Source organism: Bos indicus x Bos taurus, chromosome 1 (assembly GCF_003369695.1).
Source record: "Bos indicus x Bos taurus breed Angus x Brahman F1 hybrid chromosome 1, Bos_hybrid_MaternalHap_v2.0, whole genome shotgun sequence".
In the NCBI taxonomy this organism is placed as follows: Eukaryota; Metazoa; Chordata; class Mammalia; order Artiodactyla; family Bovidae; genus Bos; species Bos indicus x Bos taurus.
Window position 1 is genome coordinate 121,380,553 of NC_040076.1, and position 23,238 is coordinate 121,403,790.

Below are 23,238 nucleotides of genomic sequence, written 5' to 3' on the forward strand. Positions count from 1 at the left end.
TTAAGAAGTGGATTTGGATAAATAATCCAAATCTAGTTAATACCTAGTTTATAGGCATAGTAGTTTCAGAATCTTTCAAAAATTAGGGATATTTACCCTTTGAATTGCAGGTTATACTTTAATATTTCTTGATACAATAAGAATGAAACTTCAGAACCCCAAGAGATGGGTCAAAGGGTTTCCTGGAATATGAATTGTGGGAACATAACTGTATATGACCTGCACTATTTCTCCTTCTCCCTGGTAGGAGAGGTTTATGATTAATACCCCAGATTTATGTCAGAGCATAAATCTGACAGAGATATGCTTATATGTGTATAGTGTATGATGCTTTAATTTTCTCAGATGCTCTCATTTAACAGGTTAGGAGTGTGTAGTAATCCAATTATAATTTGAAGTTCTGTATTTGTCCTGAAGCAGTTATGATTCCAGTGGTACAGTATATAATATGATTTCATTAGAGATCTTTTTCTACTACTACAAGATAAATATGATTTTCTTGGAAGTCTTTCTGTGATTTGTTTCTTACTAGGAGCAGTGGAAGACATGATTTAAAAGTTATATTGAATTAAGTGACTACTTAATTATTCCAGGACACAGCCCAGTCATTTCCAAAACTGAGTGATGTTATTTATATCTTGTAATAGACCCATTAAGTCTGTCGTTTTACCTTAAAACAGCCAAGGAGACCAGACAGGGATGAACATGGGGGATGTCTTTAGTCCACAAATACGTTGTTCTACCTGGCACACGTACAGGTTCCACTGTTACTTCACATTTTATACCAGAGCTTATGATATACCATTTTTCCTGCTTGAGATATTATGAAATTGTGAAAATTCTAAAACCTACAGAAAATTGAGGACCCAGATTTTGTTCCGTTGTTTTACCAACAGATACTCATCCTCACAAAGCTATAGGTTAAGACTCAAAGTAATGTGACCTGGTGAAAGTGAAAGTAAAGTCACTCAGTCGTGTCCGACTCTTTGTGACCCCATGGACGGTAGCCTACCAGGCTCCGCTGTCCATGGGATTTTCCAGGCAAGAATGCTGGAGTGGGCTGCCATTTCCTTCTCCAGGGGATCTTCCCAACCCAGGGACTGAACCCGGGTCTCCTGCATTGCAGACAGACGCTTTACCGTCAGAGCCACCAGGGAAGCCCAAATGTGACCTGGTAGGAAGGGAAAATGTAAATATGAGCCAATTAGCTCTGAGTCTATTTAGTTTCCCTTCCTTGGATTTCTGTGTAAGGAGGGAATTATCTCTGGCTTCATGAAAGGTAAACACTGTATATTCACAGTTAGTACTCATTTGGCAAGGATTTGGGAACTTATTTCTCTGTTATTTAAGAGCCTCCACCTATTCCTAATGTGATGCACAGCATTCGTGTATAAATTTCCTCTCTTTTTAGCACATTCTTTATTTCTGACGACACTGGATTTCCCAGGATCAAACAACAAAATGATAAGAAATACACTGTAAATTAAAACAATGTTTTCCATTTCAAATGGATAGACTTGCCCTCCAGAAACAATGAATTTTTTTTTTTACTAATTTAGTGATTTTCTCATAAAAATAAATTACTTAATTCTAAAAATAATATCTCCGGGTATTATTTGAGATTTTTCCTTGAACTGAGTTTCCTTCTGGCCCTTTAGGAAAGGGAAGAATGACTGAAACAGTACTTCCTTAAAATTACTTAGTTGATTAAAGAGCCATATAACATTTTTTAAAAACTAATCATACTTACAAAGTGATCCTAAGAGAAACAGTGGTAAAGTAAAAACTTGAGCTGTTTAGACTAGTGTGTTAATTAAAGGATACTACCCATTTCTACTCCAGAATGTATTAGGTTTTAAATTTTTGTATATGTTAAGGAACTCTTAGTACATTTGAAGATAATGAGTATGAATTTCAATATACACTCTTTGATCACAGAAATGAGTGTTGACAAAAGTAATCATGGCTTATTGTATATAAGAATTTAGTCTTTTTTAGCTCATGTGATAGAACATAAAACACTAATATGGCCTTTGAAAATTTTTGGCATACGTTTATTACTTGTGTTTTTTAGTTTATTGTTCACTGTTCTAGAATAACTGCAGAAAAGCATCAATGTTATTTTTTTTGTTCTTTTGGCCTAAGGAGGTCCATAGCACTTGGTTTCTGACCAGTTAATGCTAACAGGGGTTATTATTGTTCTAAAAAAATCCAAAAAGTCAACACTGCAACAAGAAACATATTTTTTTTAATTTTTCCAAGGCTAAGAAAACCCATTACTGAACTTCTTGAGTATATATAATTAAGAGGTGACTATAATTGGAATATATTTAAGAGCTTTGCTGTATTATTAAAATTTATGCTTATGACAGGCAATGACAAATCAATAATTTGGAAGAGAGGAAGGATGCGGTTTCTTCTCGGGAACACCAGATTTTAGTTATGGATATGGAAGGATCAGTTGGCTTTTACTTATCATTTAGGGTAACACAGTAGTTGGAGTTATTAAAGGGGCAGCAAAGACTGGAGAGGGCCTGGAAAGGGTTGAGCTGATTCATATTAGTGTGCAGGTCCCAGATAAAACAGTCAAGTAGCAAGTTTTTGCCTAAGGTGTTAATTATAATTAACATGCATACCGGGATTTAAGGTGGAAAGGTGGAAAAAGTAGTAACTAGGTAATAGTGGGAAAGACTAGGATGGGATCAAGTCACTAGAAAACAAAAACAGCTTCTACAACCTCTGGGTGTACGTTTTTAGGCTAAAAATCATTAATTGATATACAAACGGGGGGCCAGGCCTTCTCAAATTTGCTATTCAAGCCGGGCAGAAAATATCCTCAGGGCCTGGGATTTCCAGAGATATCTGCGATAGTGTGACCTGATGGCTAACCTTTCTCCCTTTTATGGTGGACCACAGCTGGAGCCCAGCACTGTGGCTCGGTCCTGGATTACATGCTCCCTGTAGGTTGTGTAGATTGGAAGGCTCAAGTTTTTAACTGGAGGGCCTTGGGCTCACAGTGTTGCTTTTCTGTCTTCCTTCCTCTTTGGACCCTTTCCTCCCAAGATATTTAGAAATCGTTCACCATCCTGGACTGACCCACAATTTCTAAAATCCTACTCAGAAACACAGCAGTGGGAAACAGAGTCAAGACCGAAGGGTTCAAATTACCAGATTCTCAATGGTTCGATGAATAGAGGAGTATCTTGTGTGAATATAGTTTCCGGGTATCCTTTTACATGTTTGACCTATGTATTTATATCAGGTCTTCTTTTTCAGAACTGTTTAAATCATGGACAAACAAAGTAAGTAATCTGTTTATTTTCCTCCTATAATATTAAATCTCTTGTTAATGTATTATTTGTCAAAATGTTTTATTCAGTTTCTGAAAGAATAGAATTTGATTTGTGTTGTTTATGTTCCAGAACCCTCAGTCTGGGGCAGTGTTTTGACTATAGAGAAGATGTACACAAATATCCACTACCACTAACTTTCCCTTTAAAAATAAAAAAGCCTTAGATAAACCTATGAAATTTTAGGCTTAAAAAAAATGGAATCTTAGGCTTACTGGAAAATATATAATTTAATATTATACTTCATCTGAATCAGGTTTCCCTTTTCTTTGTACATTTTATATATATATATATAAAAGACTATTCAAGTTATATTATTTAATAAACAATGGACTTAATATGCCAGGGCATTGTAATAAAATGCTCAGATACATCCCCAATATATATCTTATAAAATACACATTTGAATAGGTTTAAATAACTATGTCTTTATTTTCTGGCTTTTTTTTTTCCTCAAGAAAATTCTAAGTAAGATGAGTATTGGCCAAACATGTAATAAAAGACTTTGTCTTTTAAAAAATCTAAGTTTCTGAAGAGAAAAAAAATCAAATGGGAAAAAAAATCCTGTCTTCGGAAGGATCTCTATTCTCTATCTTTACTTAGATAACCAAAGAGATGTTTATCTCTACCACAATGCCAGCCTTGCTACATATATCAGATCCTCTTTAGGGCCAGAAACTTTGACTTTCTTTCACAAAGTTTCATGATTTTTCTTAATATATGCTATATTAATTTAGTTAACAATACTAAAAACTTTCAGAATGTAAATTCATATAATATTAAGCTATTTTCTTTGCTGTAAGCTTTAAGATGCTTCAAGTCACTTAAATAATTGATTGGGTCATGGTCATAATTACCTTTTAACTCTTCAGCTTCATATATACAAATGTATGAATTTGTGTGTATATGTGTACATAAGTAGAATGTATATGTGTGTGTGTGTGTGTATATATATATATATACATATACACTGATATAGAGAAATAACAATAAAAAAACTTGTTGACAATATGAAAGTCCTATGATTTTTTAAGTTATTCTAAGTTGCATTGCACAAATGCGGAAATACATCCATAATTCATTTGCTCTTTGATCTACTTGAGCACTTGCCCATTCACTTATTGTTTTTCTTTGTATAACTCCCCCCTGGAATTCCTGAAACTGGGATTGTTGCTCTGATACTGAAACCCCAGAGATCATAGCCTCCTAATTTCTTGACTCTGTCAGCTCCTTGATTTGTGTGTGTATTTACTGTTGCTCAAACAGCGGTACCTGGTAAGAAGTGCCAAAATGTGACATACCATTTAAGGATGGGTCTCTAAGTCACACTTGTAGTGTGTTTCCTTGAGATCTGTTGAGTCTTACTCTGTGAGGCGGCTGTGGGCAGAGCCTGAGGAGCTAGAGAGCTAGAGCTGGCCCACTCACCTGAAGCCAAGACAAACAAAGAAGAGATGGTTAGGACAGAATGACTTGTGATATTGCAGTGATGTGTGATAATTTGGGGTATGCTGTGGTCCATATGGGGAAAAGCCCTAACTCAAGTAGAGGATTTTCTGTTGCCTGAATTTGCACAGTATCCATGGACTCCATTCAGCTGAAGTTATTATGAAGCCAATAATGAAAAAAAAAAAAAGGGGTAGGAGTAGGGCATAACCCAGTCTTCCTGTGAAATCATATGACTTGAGTGGTCTTTCAAGGCACATGATAGAGAAATATACAGGAAATGTGTCAGATTGAAAGCCTAGTCAACTTTTTCTTCTCCATTCATGCTATGTTCCCATTATTCAAAAACAAACTATTTTGAATTTACAGTTAATAAGCCATAGGAAAGAAAGGAGAACATTGCATAAACAGAGTGTCTGAAAGTGAAAGTGAAAGTGAAGTTGCTCAGTCGTGTCCAACTCTTTGCGACCCCGTGGACTAGCCTACCAAGCTCCTCTGTCCATGGGATTCTCCAGGCAAGAATACTGGAGTGGGTTGCCATTTCCTTCTCCAGGGGATCTTCCCAACCCAGGGATTGAACCCAAGTCTCCCACATTGCAGGCAGACACTTTAGCCGAGTGTCTACTAGACCATAAATTCCATAAAGGCAGAGCCAGTGTAGCCATTGAACCTAACTGAGGGCTAACACAGGACATGCTAATAAATACTTATTTTCTGGCCAAGGTGGTTGCTAAAGGAATGACTAGACAAATGCAGATATGAAGAAATAGGAAACTGAAAAATTTGTACATACATTGAGATTATTGAAAGCACACTGATTAGCATATAGCAAAATGTAATATATTTGTTTATTGTAATTAACTCAGTTATGATTTTTGTCAGTCAAATACTAGGAATTTCCTATGGTATAAACTTAATGGGGTAGTTCCAGAGTAAGTATTAAAAGGATATTTAAATACTGAAGTACATATAAATATTTAAAACAATTCTTAAAGCAACAATTATCAGATCAGATCAATCGCTCAGTCATGTCCGACTCTTTGCGACCCCATGAATCGCAGCACGCCAGGCCTCCCTGTCCAACACCAACTCCCGGAGTTCACTGAGACTCACGTCCATCGAGTCAGTGATGCCATCCAGCCATCTCATCCTCTGTCGTCCCCTTCTCCTCCTGCCCCCAATCCCTCTCAGCATCAGAGTCTTTTCCAATGAGTCAACTCTTCGCATGAGGTGGCCAAGGTACTGGAGTTTCAGCTTTAGCATCATTCCTTCCAAAGAAATCCCAGGGCTGATCTCCTTCAGAATGGACTGGTTGGATCTCCTTGCAGTCCAAGGGACTCTCAAGAGTCTTCTCCAACACCACAGTTCAAAAGCATCAATTCTTCGGCACTCAGCCTTCTTCACAGTCCAACTCTCACATCCATACATGACCACAGGAAAAACCATAGCCTTGACTAGACGGACCTTTGTTGGCAAAGTAATGTCTGTGCTTACCAAACCCACATCCAACTAATTTCATTTATCTGTTTCTCCAGTCTATATGTGGTTTTAAAACAATCTATTTTTTCCTCATAACAAAATCAAAATATGGAAAAGAACACTCATCAGACTTTTTTGAGACATAGAAATTCAGTACCAGTAACTTAGCCGCCTATTTTATTCAAAGAGATTTTGAATCAGGATTCTACTGCAAATTACCTTTGATAACAGGCACCACTTTTGTTAAGTGAAGAATCCACACCGTTTCAGTACAACACGAGAACATGTAAATGAAATTATCTAAAAACTATGCATTTTTCTGATATGTATATATATTTTTAAGAAGATATATGTTTACCTTTTGTTGAATTACAGATGTGCAAATGAATCCTCCACACCCAGGAACAAATTTAACAGGTGAGTATCCCCTTGAATATCCATCAGCAGCATTCCCGGGTAAACATTGGCTTAAAGAATAAAAAAAAAACAAAAACCAATTTATCAGTTATGGACATTCCCCAAAGGATGTGTGTGTGTGTGTGTGTGTCTGTATGTGTGTGCCTATCTCTGTGTGTATTTTAGTAGTGTCTTTTATTAAAGGGGCAATAATGAAATTGACAGTGTAGTTCTTGATTTTTTCTTTGATTATATGTTTTCATAAAGATCATTAAAATATTTTTTCTATACAGGATAGTAAAAATATAGTGTTAATAAAAACAGTAGTGAGTTGACAGTAAATGAAATATAAGGTTGCACATAAATTGCACAAAATACACATATTAAGTAACAGATTTTATTCATTCTCCATTTGTTTTGAAAAATATGGTTATTCAATCACATTTAGGAGATTTGTCTATGGGTATTTCTGAGTTATTTATTATCTGGAGTTAATTGTGTTTGGTGATTTGCAAAAGAGATGACTGCTTAAGCATGGAAGCTTCACTCAACTGAAACATAGCTACCCAGGATAATCCTCACTTTCATTTTGAAACACAAAAATGTGAAAGCTTTACTTTTATATACATACTCAACTGTGCCTTGCCCTTCTAAGAAAGGTAACTGAGTCGTATCACTACATACACCAAGGAATATATTATTTCTTTTGAACCACTGCCTAGAAGGCTTCAGAGATTTTCGTTTAGACAAACGCAGTCATCAGCATTTCCAGAACTTTACCAGATGGCAGAGTTCATTTGCAAGTGGGCAGGCTACATCTTGAGAGACCAGGACTTAGGATCAAAAGGGATCCAGTTTGGCCACAAGGGTTTATGCATTTTGTATTCTACTCTGAGCAAGCACATCTCCTTGGAGCTGAGTGACTTGTTTAGCTGTCTAGCCAGGAACCTCTCAGTGGAACCTGGATCTCCTCCAGATGTTTGTGTTTAAAAAAATGTGAAGTAGAAAGACTGCCAAGGTTCTAAGATAATAGTTCTCAGAGGTGCCTAGGCTTAAGTATTACTTGTTAACTATTGAAAACCCTAGTACCAGGGCACCATCCCAGGAAAATTGAAGCAGAAGTTCTGGTTGTGGCACCCTGGGATTAGTAATTTTTTAATTTCCCAGGTGATTCTAATGTGCAGCCAGGGCTGAAAACTGCTACTTGAAAATTTTATATGGTTGGTGTTTAGAGAATTATTAGCACTTGGGGGATATTTTAATCCACCCATGGCTAAAAAACAGTAGATGGTACATAATTAGGTTATAACCAGACTGGCGAGCTTGTGAGAAAAATAGCTCAACTTTGTTTCTCAAGTCTAAGGCTCATGTAGCACAGGTCTTTTATGATAATGATGCTAACAACAGTGATGGATTAAAATTGAGAGCTTATCATGCCGACTGTGGATTAACTCATTTAATTGTCAGACAATATTAACAGGGTAAATACTATTAATTATTGCCATTATGCAAGTGCAAAAACAGGCATAGAGCGACTGGATCAGGCTTCAAGTTCTGGCTTCTGTATTTAATCACTGTGTAGTGGTTTTAAGCAAGTTGCTGTGCCTCCAAGCCTCAGTTCTTGTGTATAAAATGGGCATAATATTTTCTAATTCAGGTGGTCTGAAGATTAAATGAGACTATGTGTAAAACACCCAGAACAATGCTTTACAATTAATAAAGGACAAATATTTGCTCTTATATTAGTAATATATTAAATCACTTGGGCTTTAAGTAAACGACATATTATTTCAGGTAATTCCATATGCCTATTTAATCCATTGATTTGGAAAATAACTATTCTTTCAAAGAATCCTGTGAAGATTTAATAATGCTAATAATGTAACCAATTAATTCACATCTCTCCCTCACTGGCTTCCTATGGTTTGATCTTTGCACTATAGTCAGTGCTGTTTAAAAATAGATATGTTAATGTTACAGACAGTACCTAATGGGTGAGGCTTCCCTGGTGGCTGGCTCAATTGTAAAGATACCACCTGACAATGCAGATGATATGGGTTCAATCTCTGGGTTGAGAAGATCCCCTGGAGAAGGAAATGGCAATCCACTAAGTATTCCTGCCTGGGAAACCCCATGGACAGAGGAGCTTGGTTGGTACAGTCCATGGGGTTGCAAAAAAGTTGGACACAACTTAGGAACTGAAAACAACCAACAACTATTAAAATATTGTAGGACACAGAATTTTCTTTGAAGTTATATTCCATTCCTGTGGAACAGTTCCTCTGTGGACTATTCATTTAAATTATAAAGTTACAAAGCTTCATATTTGTAATCACAAATTCATGTGGAATAGAATAAATACTTATTGAATTTCTTCCAAGACTGTGCTTAATAAATATTTGAGACAATTTTGACTGCTAGAAGTTTTTACCTTCCTTGATTCTCAAGTTATATTTTCCAGAGAGTTGCTAAATTATGAAATTTAAATTTGGAATGTAAGTATCATAATTAAACTTTTTTTTTTTTTTTTTGTCTATGTGGAGGGTTTTAGGAATGGAATATACCATGGGTTAAAACTTCAGGCAAAACTGTTAACCCAAGGGAGTATCTGGACAGTAGTGGAAGGAATGACATGCATTTACCTCTTTATGAGGGTTTCTCAACAAAGGCACCATAATATTTTCAGAGGGATAATTCTTTTTTTTTCAGGGCACTGTTCTGGTGCTTTTAGGCTATTTAGCAACATCCCTGGCTCTTACCCACCTGATGCTAATTCTACCCTCCAATTGTAACAGCCAGAAGGGTCTCCAGATGTTGTCAAGTATGCAATGAAGGGACAAAAGTACTGTGAGATCTATATATATTGGAAATGTCACTTGTTAGGATTCTAGAATCATTTTTTCACAAGGTGATTTCGCCATAGAAATGCTGAGTCAGAGCCTCTATTTGGGGCTTTCTACTCAATGCCATCCCTCTTTTTCAAGAAGCCGTTTCAGAAGTTTTATGTACCTGACTCTAGATTGTTGTTGACTTTCTTTTACTTTCTTAGTTTTCAGGCATATTTTCATCTAAGTTTTGAATGACAAGGGTAAGTCTGTGTGGCAACTCTGTACACAGGGCCTAAAACCCTCAAAATAGGAGTGGACATGAAACCACAGCTATCTCATTGAAAAATCACTGAAAGATAAAAATATCTTAGAATCCTAAGAATCTTAAATATCTTAAGATTTTAAAATATCTTAGAATACTGTTTCTTAGAAACAGGATTTCTGAGTAGAAAATGTAGTTTGTAGACAACTGGGGTGATCCTAAAAGACTTGGTTTGCATTTTTCTGTGCAGTTATGAATTATTTCACATGCTTATATTTCAGGACCTCCAGGACATATTGGCTATCCTGGCCCCCAGGCTGGCTATGCAGTGCCACCACCTGGCTATGCAAGTCCTGGCCCAGTCGGCTTTCCTGTCCAACACCAGCCAGTGACTGGTCACCCAGGAGCGCCCACACAGGTGCCATGGATGCCAGCACCACTACCTCCATTAAACTGCCCACCAGGACTGGAATATTTAACTCAGGTAATTCAATACCTAAAACACTCATTAAAAACAAAACAGTGCTCCCAGTTTACTTAATGAGATTAACAATTAACTAATTCACAAAAGTGTGAAACAGTAAACAACTTTACTAACAAATTACTCAAATTCTTCTAGGTCAGGTTTACTTTTACAGCAAAATGCAAATGTCTTAGGAAATTGTGTGTTCTATGATCTTGAATATAATCTGCAGTAACAACCAATAGCAAACCTTTAGTAAGCACTATTTTCCATGCTTTATTCCTAAGTATAATACATGTTTTAACTCATTTAATTCTTTATGAAAAATTCTGTGATATGTAAGCATTATAATTATCACCATTTTACAGAAGAAGAAACTTAGGTACAGAGAAGTTACATAATTTGCTCAACATTAAAATACACAGGAGTAGGAACAGATTTTTACTTCCGGGACCTTGGCTCTGAAAACTGTGCCCTTTAATCCCAACACTGAATAATTTCCCAGGAGTTGGAAAGAAACATCAAACTCAATTTAGTGTTCGTTTTCCACAAGTGGTACTAAGAAAGGAGTTAATAATCTGTGTATAATATGACCTACCTTTTATAATAATTAGAAAAATATGTTTTTATGTTGCTTTTGTTCTTTGGAAGACCCAATTTTATTAATGCTACCAATAAGGAAAACACATTCCTGGGTTTTAATGTACAGCATAATGGCTTACCTCAGCAATATGAGGTTTAGTATTTGTTTGCCATTAGAAATCTGGTAAGTTAGTTTTCAGCAAATGAGCTCTCTCTCTTGCACTCTGCACTAATTTAATTTCCCATAATGCACTTGAGCAGCATATAATATAAGAATTTGGTAGTTCCTAAATTGTCTAAGAAATACCCTAAGTATATATTTTTTCAAAGAAAAATTAAGCCCTTACAATATATTTGGGGAAGTCATCACCGACTACAAATGATATTAAGCACACTTAAAAAGAAAAATGTTTTTATTTGTAGAAAAAAGCTCTTTAAATGGATGATAAGGTCTTAATATTTCTTAGGCCCTTTCTGGAAGGAACATTTTTTTCTAATTTTATAGGGATTCCAGTGTAAGTCAATTTTGCTTGACTTGAATTTGCCCACATTAAAAATAAACACGTTTCAGTAGTTATTAAAAATATACTAACTTTAGTTTTATATCTAGAAGTGATATAAAGTTATTAACTATTGATAGTATTGATAAATGTTGATAACTGATTATATACATTCTTTTAAAACATACAAACACTGATGTTAATTTGTTTGGCTTAATAACATGGTTACAGCTTTTTTTTTTTTTTAATATAATAGATAGATCAGCTATTGATTCATCAGCAAATTGAACTTCTGGAAGGTATGTATTCATTGTATTTATCATATTTCTAGGAAGAGGACATTTATGCAGACAAAAGCGTATCATCAAACACAGATATAACACCTTCAATGATGTTGAAATTAAACTTGGTTTTAAAAATGTCTCTTTGATAGTGATAATCCTGATAAGGATTATCAGCAGCTCATTTTTTGAAATTAATAGTCAAGTGGTAAAATACCATTAAGCTGGACATCTGTCCTCATGATACAGACCATGACTTGGGAGGAAACCAATCAAAACTTACTTATGTTCAATCTTCTCTCTAGAAATCACTTCAGTGATTCTATCACTAACCCACCCTAACCTCTATCTCTTCAACTTTTCTTTCTGCAGTTTGTGATGAGCTTGAGATTGTCAAAGAGTCACAAGCAGTAGTTCAGTTACCTTACTACATTTCCAAAGTAAATGAACACTGAATTTGGATGGATGGGGATGTTTTGGAAAACCTCATTATTGTCCATGGTTTTTCTTGGGAGTTCAGATGAACCCTATAAAATCTTGGTTCCACAGGCTATGAATTATCACCTTGGGCACAGGGCCAGTGCACTGAAGGGTGCTGACCAGTCAGCCAAAACACCTGACTTCTAGAATATCACTGCTGTTCCTATGAATGGGGCCTGACTCCTACAGTTGTTTCCTTTGGTTCAGGGCTCCTCAGGTGCAAAGTAAACTTAAGAAAGCCAGTAGATGTTTTAGGACTGCTGCCAGGGAAAGAGAACCTGGGTAAATTCATGAACCAACATATTTTCCTTATAGACAATTCAGCGAAAACTCTAATGGATTTTAGAATATATCTATTAAATCGTTCTTCACATCTCTGCAAAGTTCTTTACCACTGATAGGAATAATAAAGTGAATTGTACTACTATAGTAATATGGTTAATATTTGGTTAGAATATATAATTGTTTATTCCACTTAAATTACTTGTGATGTTCACTGTTAGAAATTTAATGTTCTCTTTTTTTGGGCGGGGGGTTCCTGCTGCCCAGCTTGTGGGATCTCAGTTCCCTGACCAGGGATTGAACCCAGGCCCTCGGCAGTTAGAGCGTGAGATCCTAACAACTAGAGCACCAGGGAATTCTCTGTGGGGAGTTTTATTTATTTTATTTTTTTACTGTCTGGTCATGTCTCTCAGCATGGGCGATCTAAGTTACCCAACCAGAGATCGAACCCACACCCCCTGAATTGGAAGCGTAGTCTTAACCACTGGACCACCAGGGAGTCTCATCACGTTCTCATTTTTATTAGTTTGTTTATACCATATTTTCTCTGGAAAGGAGTCTGATAATTTGAATTTTCATTTTTTTTTAATGATTCATTTTAGGGTTTATTTTTGATATTATAAAAACCAAAAAATCAGACACTGTGCATTATATAGCACTCCATTTATAGTTTTCAGATTTATAAGTTTTATATATATTTGAAAAAATATGTATGTATTAGTCATGAAATACAAAGTAAATTTCAAATTTAATAATTATAAATTCTTCAGTTTTTTAAAAAGTATATCTAATTTTCTTATTTTTGTCTTAAATTGCAAGTTTATATTTTACCATTATAAATAGTATAGAGAAAAGATTGCTCAGTTTAATTTTTAGCACCTGAAACGTGTCCCAGTTCAAAACTTAAGAGATAATAAAGATAAAACCATAGAATTCTTTTATTTGTTTTCATTTTTTTTACGTAACTAGAAAGAAACAGATTATGTAAGCTCACTTATCTCACTTTACAGATAAACAAGCTGAAGAATTTTGAGATTAATTTACTTAAGAAGCACTTAGGTAATAGATCCCATTTAGTGATTACTTTAACTTTTTTATGTAAAAAATTTGACAGGTGGATATTGAGGTAAAGGGTGGCTCTTTTAAAGGCAGAGTCAGGGTCTGCCTAAGTCATAGCAAAGACACCTAAGGGAGGTCATGGTGATGAAACTTGTGAAGAACATCTGTATCTAAATCCATCCACACCAATATTAGAGGCTGATTTTTGTCTCTATATGTTTTAACTGTTCCATATTTTGATGATTTCTAATATCCCATGACTCACGTTAATGAAGGCTGTGGACAAGTGTGTGCATGTGTGCTCAGCTGCTCAGCTGTGTGCCATTCTGTGCGACCCCAGGGACGGGAGCCTGCCAGGTTCCTCTGTCCATGGGACTTTCCCAGCAAGAATACGGCAGTAGGGTGCCATTTCCTGCTCCAGGTGATCTTCCTCACCCAGGGATTGAACCCCCATCTCTTGCCTCTCCTGCGTTAGTAGGCACTTTACCTCTGTGCCACCTGAGAAGCCCTTGTATCTCATATAGAAATTCCAAATTTCTCTGTACTCTAATACCCTCTCCTCCATCCCCTTCATTTTTTTCTATATTTAGATCATTTCTAAACATCTTTCCTTTTCTTCCTCCTGTGTTAAATGAAGTACCATCTAAAAATGATATAGCTAGACACTATAGCATCTTAGGATAGACTGATTATTCTTTTAATGCTGTAGACATAATGAGTCCCTCTTTTTATGTTTTTAGTCCTGATAGGTTTTGAAACTAATAACAAATATGAAATTAAGAACAGCCTTGGACAGAGGATTTACTTTGCAGCAGAGGATACTGATTGCTGTACTCGAAATTGCTGTGGGCCTTCTAGGCCTTTTACCATGAGGATTCTTGATAATATGGGCCGAGAAGTCATAACTCTGGAAAGACCACTACGGTGTACCAGCTGCTGTTTTCCCTGCTGCCTGCAAGAGGTGGGTGAGCGATTAACATGGTAATTTTTACAAATACTTTGCAAAGTAGTTCTGTAGAAATTTTCACCTTATCAGTGAATTTATATAATAAAATGAGATTTAAAGGTGAAGTAGTTCACCAGCTATTAGTTTATGCTTGAAAGTAAATTGTAGGAAGGTAGGCAGGTGGAAAGGAGTGATCAGTTTGGCCCACATTTCTGAGTATTGTGCCCTCTGGGGTGAGATCAGAGATCTCAGAGACCAGACTTCTTGATCTTCAGGGAGAGCTGAGAACGTAGGGTACCTGGGTCAAGGCTCTTACCCGAAATGACCATGAGAGCCAGGCCAAAGCCAGATGAGGGCCCCATAGGGAATATCCTCCAATGCCATCCCAGTAGCAAGTGGACAGAAGAGTGAGGAAAAGAACACATATGTTCATCTCATAATTTTAGCCAACCTATAGGGATCTAAGGAGGGCTTCCCAGGTGACACTAGCAGTAAAGAACCCTCCTACCAATGCAGGTAGATGTAAGTGATATGGGTTCGATCCCTGGATTGGGAAGATACCCTGAAGGAGGGCACAGCAACCCACTCTAGTATTCTTGTCTGGAGAATCCCATGGAAAGAGGAACCTGGTGGGCTACAGTCCATAGAGTCACAAAGAGTCTGACACAACTGAAGCGACTTAGCACAGGTGGCTTAGTGGTAAAGAATCTGCCTACCAGTGGAAGAGACCCAAGAGATGCAGGTTCAGTCCCTAGGTTGGGAAGATGCCCTGGAGTAGGAAATGGCAACCCACTCCAGTATTCTTGCCTAAAAAATCCCATGGACAGAGGAACCTGGTGGACTACAGTCTAGGGACACGCAGAGTCAGACGTGACTGAGCACGAATGCACACACAGGGAGCTACCCTAGTAGAGGCTCCCTCTGAGAAATTTCAATTCCTGTTTTTCAGTTCTCCATTTGAAAGAGTAGTATATTTGAGTTCCTGTAATTCCTATTACAGAATAGTGCAAGTTGTGAGCACCTTCAGGCCCATAAAGATCAGGTGTCTTTTCCATAGCACTTGACAGCCCTATGACAGAGAACATGGATCTTGGGGGGGACACCAGGCCACAGTGTTTAGGAAGTTGACCTTTGCCTGTATCTCCACTGCCCTGAGACCAGTGCTGCTTGGGTTGCTCAGTCGTCCTCATGGGTAGCTGTGAGAGCAGGACAGACAGAACTACAAGCACATGGAAATTTGATGTCTAATACTGTACCGATTTTGAAAGGATAACTGAAGTTGTTCACACTGAATTATTTTGTTTTCCATGTCAATTAGTTTAGATATAATAATATTCAAGATTAGCTGAAGTAAAACAGAGTTTGATAGAATATGATTTACAATTTATAAAGCATGTTAGCATATAATTGGCCTTAATAAACAGATCTAGGAAGTCCTTAGTTACAGATAAACATGCCGAGATGCTCTCAAGGTTGCGGAGTTGAGGTTCAGCTTCAAGATTCCAGGCCCCATCTTCTTTCCATGCTGGCACTACTGACCTTATTTGAAGATTGCTCCAGTGATCTGGACTCTGTCCATACATCTGCTGCTGCTGCTGCTGCTAAGTTGCTTCAGTCGTATCCGACTCTGTGCAACCCCATAGATGGCAGCCCACCAGGCTCTCCATCCCTGGGATTCTCCAGGCAAGAACACTGGAGTGGGTTGCCATTTCCTTCTCCAATGCCTGAAAGTGAAAAGTGAAAGTGAAGTCGCTCAGTCGTGTCCGACTCCTAGCTGACCCCATGGACTGCAGCCTACCAGGCCCCTCCGTCCATGCGATTTTCCAGGCAAGAGTACTGGAGTGGGTTGTCATTGCCTTCTCCGGTCCATACATCTAAACCCCTATTTTTAAAGGAGTTTAAAAAATAGCTTTTAATAATTTAGACATTTTTCATAAGTATGGAAATTGAAAAATATATGAGACTGACAGAGCAGTACTTCAGAGTAGATACTGGGCATGCAGCCTCCCTGAGTTGGTGTCTCATCTCTTCCACTTTGCAGCTGGGGAATCTGATACAAGTTAATTTACCACTCTGTTCCTCCCCTTACTTACTGTATAAATAGGGATAATAGTAACAACCTGGTAAGGGCATAGAGTGAGTTAACTGGTGCTTAGAACAGTGTCTGACAAACGATTTATATATTCTTTTGCTTTTGTAGATAGAAATCCAGGCTCCTCCTGGTGTCCCAGTAGGTTACGTTACTCAGACCTGGCACCCTTGCCTGCCAAAGTTTACAATTCAAAATGAGAGGCGAGAGGATGTACTAAGAATTTCTGGTCCATGTGTCATCTGCAGCTGTTGTGCAGATATTGATTTTGAGGTAAGACATGTGATAATGTTTATAGGTTTTGCTTTCCTAGTTAATAAAATAAGCTGGGAGGATGTTACAAATATATTAAATGAATATTTATGTCCTGATGTTCCAAGAGGGACTCAGTATGCTCATATATTTATCTTTGGTCAGAGAGATGGTTATTGCTCTGATTAAGTGTTAGTGCTTATTATACTAAGTGGAAAAAGAGAAGCAGAGATTTGTAGTCAAATAAATATAAACAAAGCATCTAACATTTAAACATGGTGGTTTCTGTGTAGAGGCACTGTATATTATCCCTTCTGAGTAAAACATTAAGCTTGTCATTAACGTCTGGTTTCCAAAGCATATGGTCTTTCCTTAGTCTGAAACACAGGCTATCAGTGCTCTAGGCCCTCTTCAGAATCTCTGGCATCTTTGAGTTCCTACAAAAAGCCCAATTACACAAAGAGAATTTTAACAACAATAATATAGGAGGTACAACCCTACCATGCTTCTCTATGATCTGTCCTTTATCCTTGTATTAAAGTAACTAGAAATCATGATTTATCTGTGTATTCACTACCTCAAAGAACTTCATTTCAGCAATTTTCAACAAATGGGGCCCAGACTTACAGCCCAAATTAATTGGATGCAAATGCTTAAAAGTCAAGCAACTATAAAACTTAATCTTGATAACATAATTCTCTTGTATTAGCATAAAATCTGTTAAACTGGACAATTTCCACAGAAGGGACAAATTCTAAAACTGAGCAGGGCTGGCCCCCTTATGATGAACCTATAGATTTCTTTTTAGAATAGTTTATCAGTTATTTGTATTAAATTTATGTTAATCAATGTAATAGTAATATAATACAAGCTTATTATTTCTAGAAATTGAAATCATTTTATTATTTAGGTTTTTGTTTTTAAGATTTTTTTGTTTTAGAATTTAGTTAAAAATCATCTAGTCCTATTGACTTTCCAGTTGTACATCCGTATATACTTTTCTGTTCCTTTCCATTAAAAATTTACATATTCTTACATAAATTTCTGGTGAATTTTTAAATTTCTTTATGTAGGAATAAAAAAAAAGGAAATCTTAATATCTTATAAGTCTAGTAGTAGGATTGTGGTGGCTGATAAATTATTTTTTGTATATTTAAAATTTTTTCAAAAATTAAAAATAATCAAATTAAAAATAAAACGTAAGGTATAGATGTTTAGATGACAGCTATTAACAGATGAAACATGTAAGTGTGCAATAGGGAATTTGTATTAGCCTGTTTTGCCATCGTAGCATAACAAACAGCCCCTAAAACTCATTGGCTTAAGAAAACAGGAATTTATTCTCATGCTTATGGATCTCAAGGTCAGCTGTGTCTGGAAGATATAGGCTTAGACAGATGGCCCTGATTTAGGCTGTAAGTTGGCCTCAGGTCTGCCCCAGGTATGTTCACTCTGGAGTTGCATCAACAGCAGCTGCCTGGATCATGGTTTTTTAATGGCTGATCACTGGAGAGCAGGACCAAGGCCAAGATCTCTGCTGGTGTCACATCCACTAACCCTCCACTGGTTAAACAAGGAACATGGCCAAGTCTTAATTTCAGCGTGCAGGGAAGTATACTGGATTCCAGAGGGAGGACACTGAAATGACTATTTGATGAACAGTAATCCAGGCTATCACAGCATTCACAGTAGAAGTTTATTTCAGGTTTTTAAAGAACTTAACTATGTACATCCAAATAAAATGAGTCAACTGTTTTTAATCTCCCCACATTTACGTAGCTGGTTTCAACCTAAGATAGGGCTTCAAATGTTGTTACCGGCATGTGTGGTACCTTGTGTACATTTGAAAAGCACACTTCTCTTCCTGTTGTGATACAACCCTGCCTATAAATACCCTGGCGAGTGTGGGCTACATTCAGCCCCCAAATGCCCACTTTGTGAGGTTCATTCCACTGGCTACAAGCTGTTCTGTTCTTTATCGTGGGCCTGAGCTTTACTCAGATAGAAACATAAAATTAGAAAAACTTTACTTTGGAGTCCTTTTGTTTCATACATCCTTCTTCTTTTATTGTTCAGTCCCATTCTGTTGTCCAGTCTTAGCCCAAGCCTTGACCTGGGGCATCCCATCAAATTACTTATTGGTTACTTTACTTCACTCAAAACTACCAGTCCTCTTTTCCAGCCTCTTGGCATTTTATGTTTTCCTGAGTCCTTCCATCACCTTTAAACACTCGACCTATGTCAACTTTCTGTGCTAATCTTAAAGCTGAAGTCAGATTAGAGTTTCATTTACTACCCGCTCCCCCCACCAGATGGCTTCTAGAAATTTCATTCAAATAATCATTTCATAGTTGTATCTTTTCTTGCTTGAATTTTATTTTGGATAGATTCAACTAATTTATTACTGTGTATCTTAATGGAGAATAGAAAATGTTAACTCTTTCAGCTAAACTACTTTCATATTGGTTCTCTGTAGCAAATAAAGTTTTTAAAATGAATCTGTAAGTAAACATAGGAATCTACCTGCTTCTACTGAGTGACGTAATGTTCACAGTTATGAATGGCATATAATTTTAATATTGGTTTCATTTTACTTCTACTTGGAAAGTAGCTTTATTAGTTTGCTAGAAGTTTTTGTCCTTTTTCTTTTTTCAATCTAGGTTAAATCTCTTGATGATAAGTATGTGGTTGGCAAGATTTCCAAACACTGGACTGGGCTTATTAAAGAGTTATTTACAGATGTTGATAACTTTGGCATCCAGTTCCCATTAGACCTTGATGTGAAAATGAAAGCTGTGATGCTCGGCGCATGTTTCCTCATTGTAAGTTTACTCCTACTAATCTAGGGTACAGATGGTTTCTCTAGTTTTATTCTGAAATAATTTTTTAAATTTTATATATTTAAATGACCTTAAATTTGTAGGTTTTATTGAAAGTGGTCCTGTTTAATCTTAGCTCTGAAATTCCATTTTCTTCTGCTACTCTTGGTTCACAGGTGACTAGCTTCTCTCTGGAGGGTCTGTGTAGTTTCACACTGTAGCAAAAGGATGTTATGTGTTAAGGAGAAGTTCTGGTTTTAGTGGTTAAAAAAAAAAAAAGCCAACACCACCACCAATAACCAAAGAAAACCTCAAATTGATACTTTGGAGAAGAGTTTGAATCTTCTAGTGTGTTTAAATGAAATAAGTCTCAGTGAAACAAGGAAATTTCTTCCTTATTCATAATTAAACCATCTAATACAGAAATACCAACTGCAATAAGAATGTACATTTGATCAAGTCTTGGATGGAGCTATCAATTGAGAGGAAATATATGGAATACAGCATTGATTCTGAACTTGTCTTCACATTAAATTAGCTAGGAAGTTTTTAGTAGTAAGCCATACCCCAGTTTAACTAAATCAGAAGCACACCATTAAAAGTTTGTGTAGCTCCCCAGATGATTCCTTATGTGGCCAATGTCAAGGTCTCTGGGGACAGAGCAGTGGTTTTCCACCTTAGCTGCACAGTAGAAACACCTGGGTAGCTTTTGCACTCCCTGTGTGAAGACTACCCAGATCCAGTAAACTAAATCTGGAGATGGAACCAATCCATCAAGTGTTCAAGCTGTCATAGATTGCAATGCAAGTGAGGTTTGGAGCCACTAGATTAATATCTTAAACACTGACATGCAGAAGCAATCAGAAAAAAAAAAAAAAACACTAAAAAGTGAGAGAACATATAGAAAAGGATTCAGTTACTTCAACAAATAAATATCAGGAAGATAAAAATGAAAAGAGAAATATCAGTTTAATACAGTTTGTAGGCTCTGTTTGGATACTGATTTAAACAAACCAGTATAAAAAGACATTTACAAGACCCTCATGCATTTGTGAACACTGGCTATTTGGTGATATTAATGAATTATTAAGGTTTTTAAAATGATGTTGTTATTATGGTTATGCAAAAACAAAACAGTCCATATTTTTTAAGGGTATATACTGAAGTATTTCAGTATGAAATAATATGGTTATTTATCACAGATTTGCTTTTAAATAAGGGAGATGAAGCCAGGGGGACATAAGGGGTGGATTAATTGGTGAACTAAGCTGGGTGAGTAGTCACTGGGACTTTTATTATGCTATTCTATCTAATTTGGGACAATATTTTCTATATAAAATTTTAAATATAACTACAATTCTGTTTAAAAACTGTGCTTTCAACAAATGTTTATTTCACATGAGGAGAAAACTGTAATCTTAATCTTGGGGAACTGTTTAACCAATGATTTACACACCATAACCAAAGATATGATGTGTACAGGGCAGAGAGAGTAGTCTGGGATGTCTGGTTAGGTGAGATATGGGATTGAAGGGTGGTGGTGGGGTTATGAAGTGAAAGTCCCTCAGTCATGTCCAACTCTTTGTGACCCCATGGACTATACAGTCCCTGGAATTCTCCAGCCCAGAATACTGGAGTGGGGTTATTAAGAAGTGAATATAGGGTAGATTGGGCAACTTCTTATAGACCTTGGGAAGATACTAAAAATTGTTTCGTTAACTGGTTAGTTTTAAGCTACGTATAAATAGAAATAATTATAAATCCAAATTTTAGAATGATAAATCCTGATGACGAACTGTATTAGTGCAACTGCAAGTGAATGGTTATAAAGATTCAGTTATTCCTTTATAAAGGGATAAAGGAAAATGACAGATGTGAGAGAGCTAAAATCCATACAATTTAGAAGTCATAGGGATGAAGATTTGGTTAGAAACTGATGGAGTAAGACAAACTGAGGAACAGAGAGACAAGCTTGGAAGAGAAGTCATAAAATTGGGCCCCCAAATTCTAAGATGTTATTCTAAGTCTAAGATGGCTGTCATTCTCCTGAAACAATCTAAAGATTGTACATGGAACTCCATGTACAGTCACAACACAAGTTATATTACTAGAGAAGGAGTTCAAAAAGCTGAGGAAGAAATATTGAAAGAGGAACATTCTAGGAAACATGAAAAAAAGTGAAACTTACAGAAATTACCTGATAATTACTTAAGTTAATGCAGGTATCAATAAGTTAACAGAATTGTAGGATTTAATTGCCATTAAACTGGAAAGTTGAAGCTATCAATTTTTCCTGGATCTACCTATTACAGTTGATTTTTCTTGTTTAGCAAGTATGTTATTGTGTTTCATCAGATCCCTTAGCATTTATGCATCTGAGAGCTGATCTCTGCTTGGTGCTGAAAACTCATTTCTATATTTTGTTTTTCTCTAGGACTTCATGTTCTTTGAAATGACTAGAGGTGAATAGAGAGCAGGAGTGTGGTAGTACATTCATGAAAGTCTCAGAAAATCTGAAGTCCGTATATTGATTGGGACTATGTAAAAGAAAAATTGGGTGGATTTTTTCTTTATGTAAATGACTTATTACAGCATGTGTAAATTATACTAGGATACTTGAAGCTTCAGGATTATGATTTTACTTTTCAAATTAAAGAGTCTATTTTCTATATCACTTATTTATAAATGTTTTTATACATTTTCTTTTTCATTGTGCATTTTGGAGAAAGGATATAGAAATTTTTACATTTAAACATAACTTCCTATGATGAATTGCTTTAAACTAGAGTTTCTGCTTTGTTTTCAATATGTACAGCAAAATTAATTAAAGTCTTTTTAAAGTAATACTAATATAAACATACATTATTTTATTAAATCTAGTTATTTCCTATGTAACAACTGTTATTTTGCAAAAATGATATATTCAAAAAAGTTCAAAATGAACATAATTTTCAGTGTTTATTTTTACAATTATGCTCAAATAATACTCAATATTCATATTATCAAGTGTATTTTTTTGTTCAGAAAATCACACTACGTTTAACTTCTATAATCTGCAGCTATTAACATTTTTATATTGACAAGACTATAAATTACCAAATTTTGATGATTTTTCATGAATAAAAGAATGATTGTGTACCAAAGAAGGACACACTTAGAGATTCACTCACTCTAAAACTGGGATACTATAATATTTTGAAGTAATTATTTATATATGGAATAATTAGCTTCTGTTCTATATTCTTTCATTCATGGAATATAGTAGTTTTCAGATCCCTCAAGTGTTAATTAAATAGAACATATATATTCTGTCTGACTATAAATGTTTATAATGGTCTATTAGATTATTTTTGCCAACAATTAAATAACTAAAATAAAACATTGCTGATATAGTTCTTTGAATGTTTGATTTTTGTTTTTAAACAAACTGTTAACAGTCAATTCACATGATATTCTGAACTTTACACATTTACCTCACTTTCCCTTTCAAATCTTTAAAGAGCTAAAGCATATGATAATCTTTGGTAAAATACATATATACCTGTGCTGGAAAGTGAGTTTTCTTCCTGTCAGAAAGTTAGTGCAATTTTTATACACTGTTTTGTAGGGAAAACTGAATCTCGTGAGAGGAGATGTCCAACCCACCATTTACCTCATGGAAAGGAAAAGTGTGTTTAGGAAATAAAGAGCTTAGGGGAGATTCTCTTTTATCCACAGCAGAACTCCA

At 36.0% G+C, this 23,238-nt stretch overlaps 1 protein-coding gene across 2 annotated transcripts in view; it reads left to right on the forward strand.

Moving 5' to 3' along the window:
* Positions 1-22,903, forward strand: part of LOC113894092 (phospholipid scramblase 2) — a 28,119-nt gene extending 5,216 nt beyond the window's left edge. The window contains exons 2-9 of one of the 2 annotated variants that reach the window (XM_027543988.1): positions 3,277-3,302; positions 6,648-6,689; positions 10,040-10,242; positions 11,560-11,602; positions 14,146-14,366; positions 16,552-16,713; positions 19,353-19,514; positions 21,946-22,903. In XM_027543988.1, coding sequence (XP_027399789.1) covers positions 3,290-3,302; positions 6,648-6,689; positions 10,040-10,242; positions 11,560-11,602; positions 14,146-14,366; positions 16,552-16,713; positions 19,353-19,514; positions 21,946-21,981 — 882 coding nt within the window. In that variant the 5' untranslated portion in view covers positions 3,277-3,289 and the 3' untranslated portion in view covers positions 21,982-22,903. The remainder of the gene's footprint in view (positions 1-3,276; positions 3,303-6,647; positions 6,690-10,039; positions 10,243-11,559; positions 11,603-14,145; positions 14,367-16,551; positions 16,714-19,352; positions 19,515-21,945) is intronic. The other variant, XM_027543997.1, reaches the window with a different exon arrangement.
* The last annotated feature ends 335 nt before the right edge of the window (positions 22,904-23,238 follow it).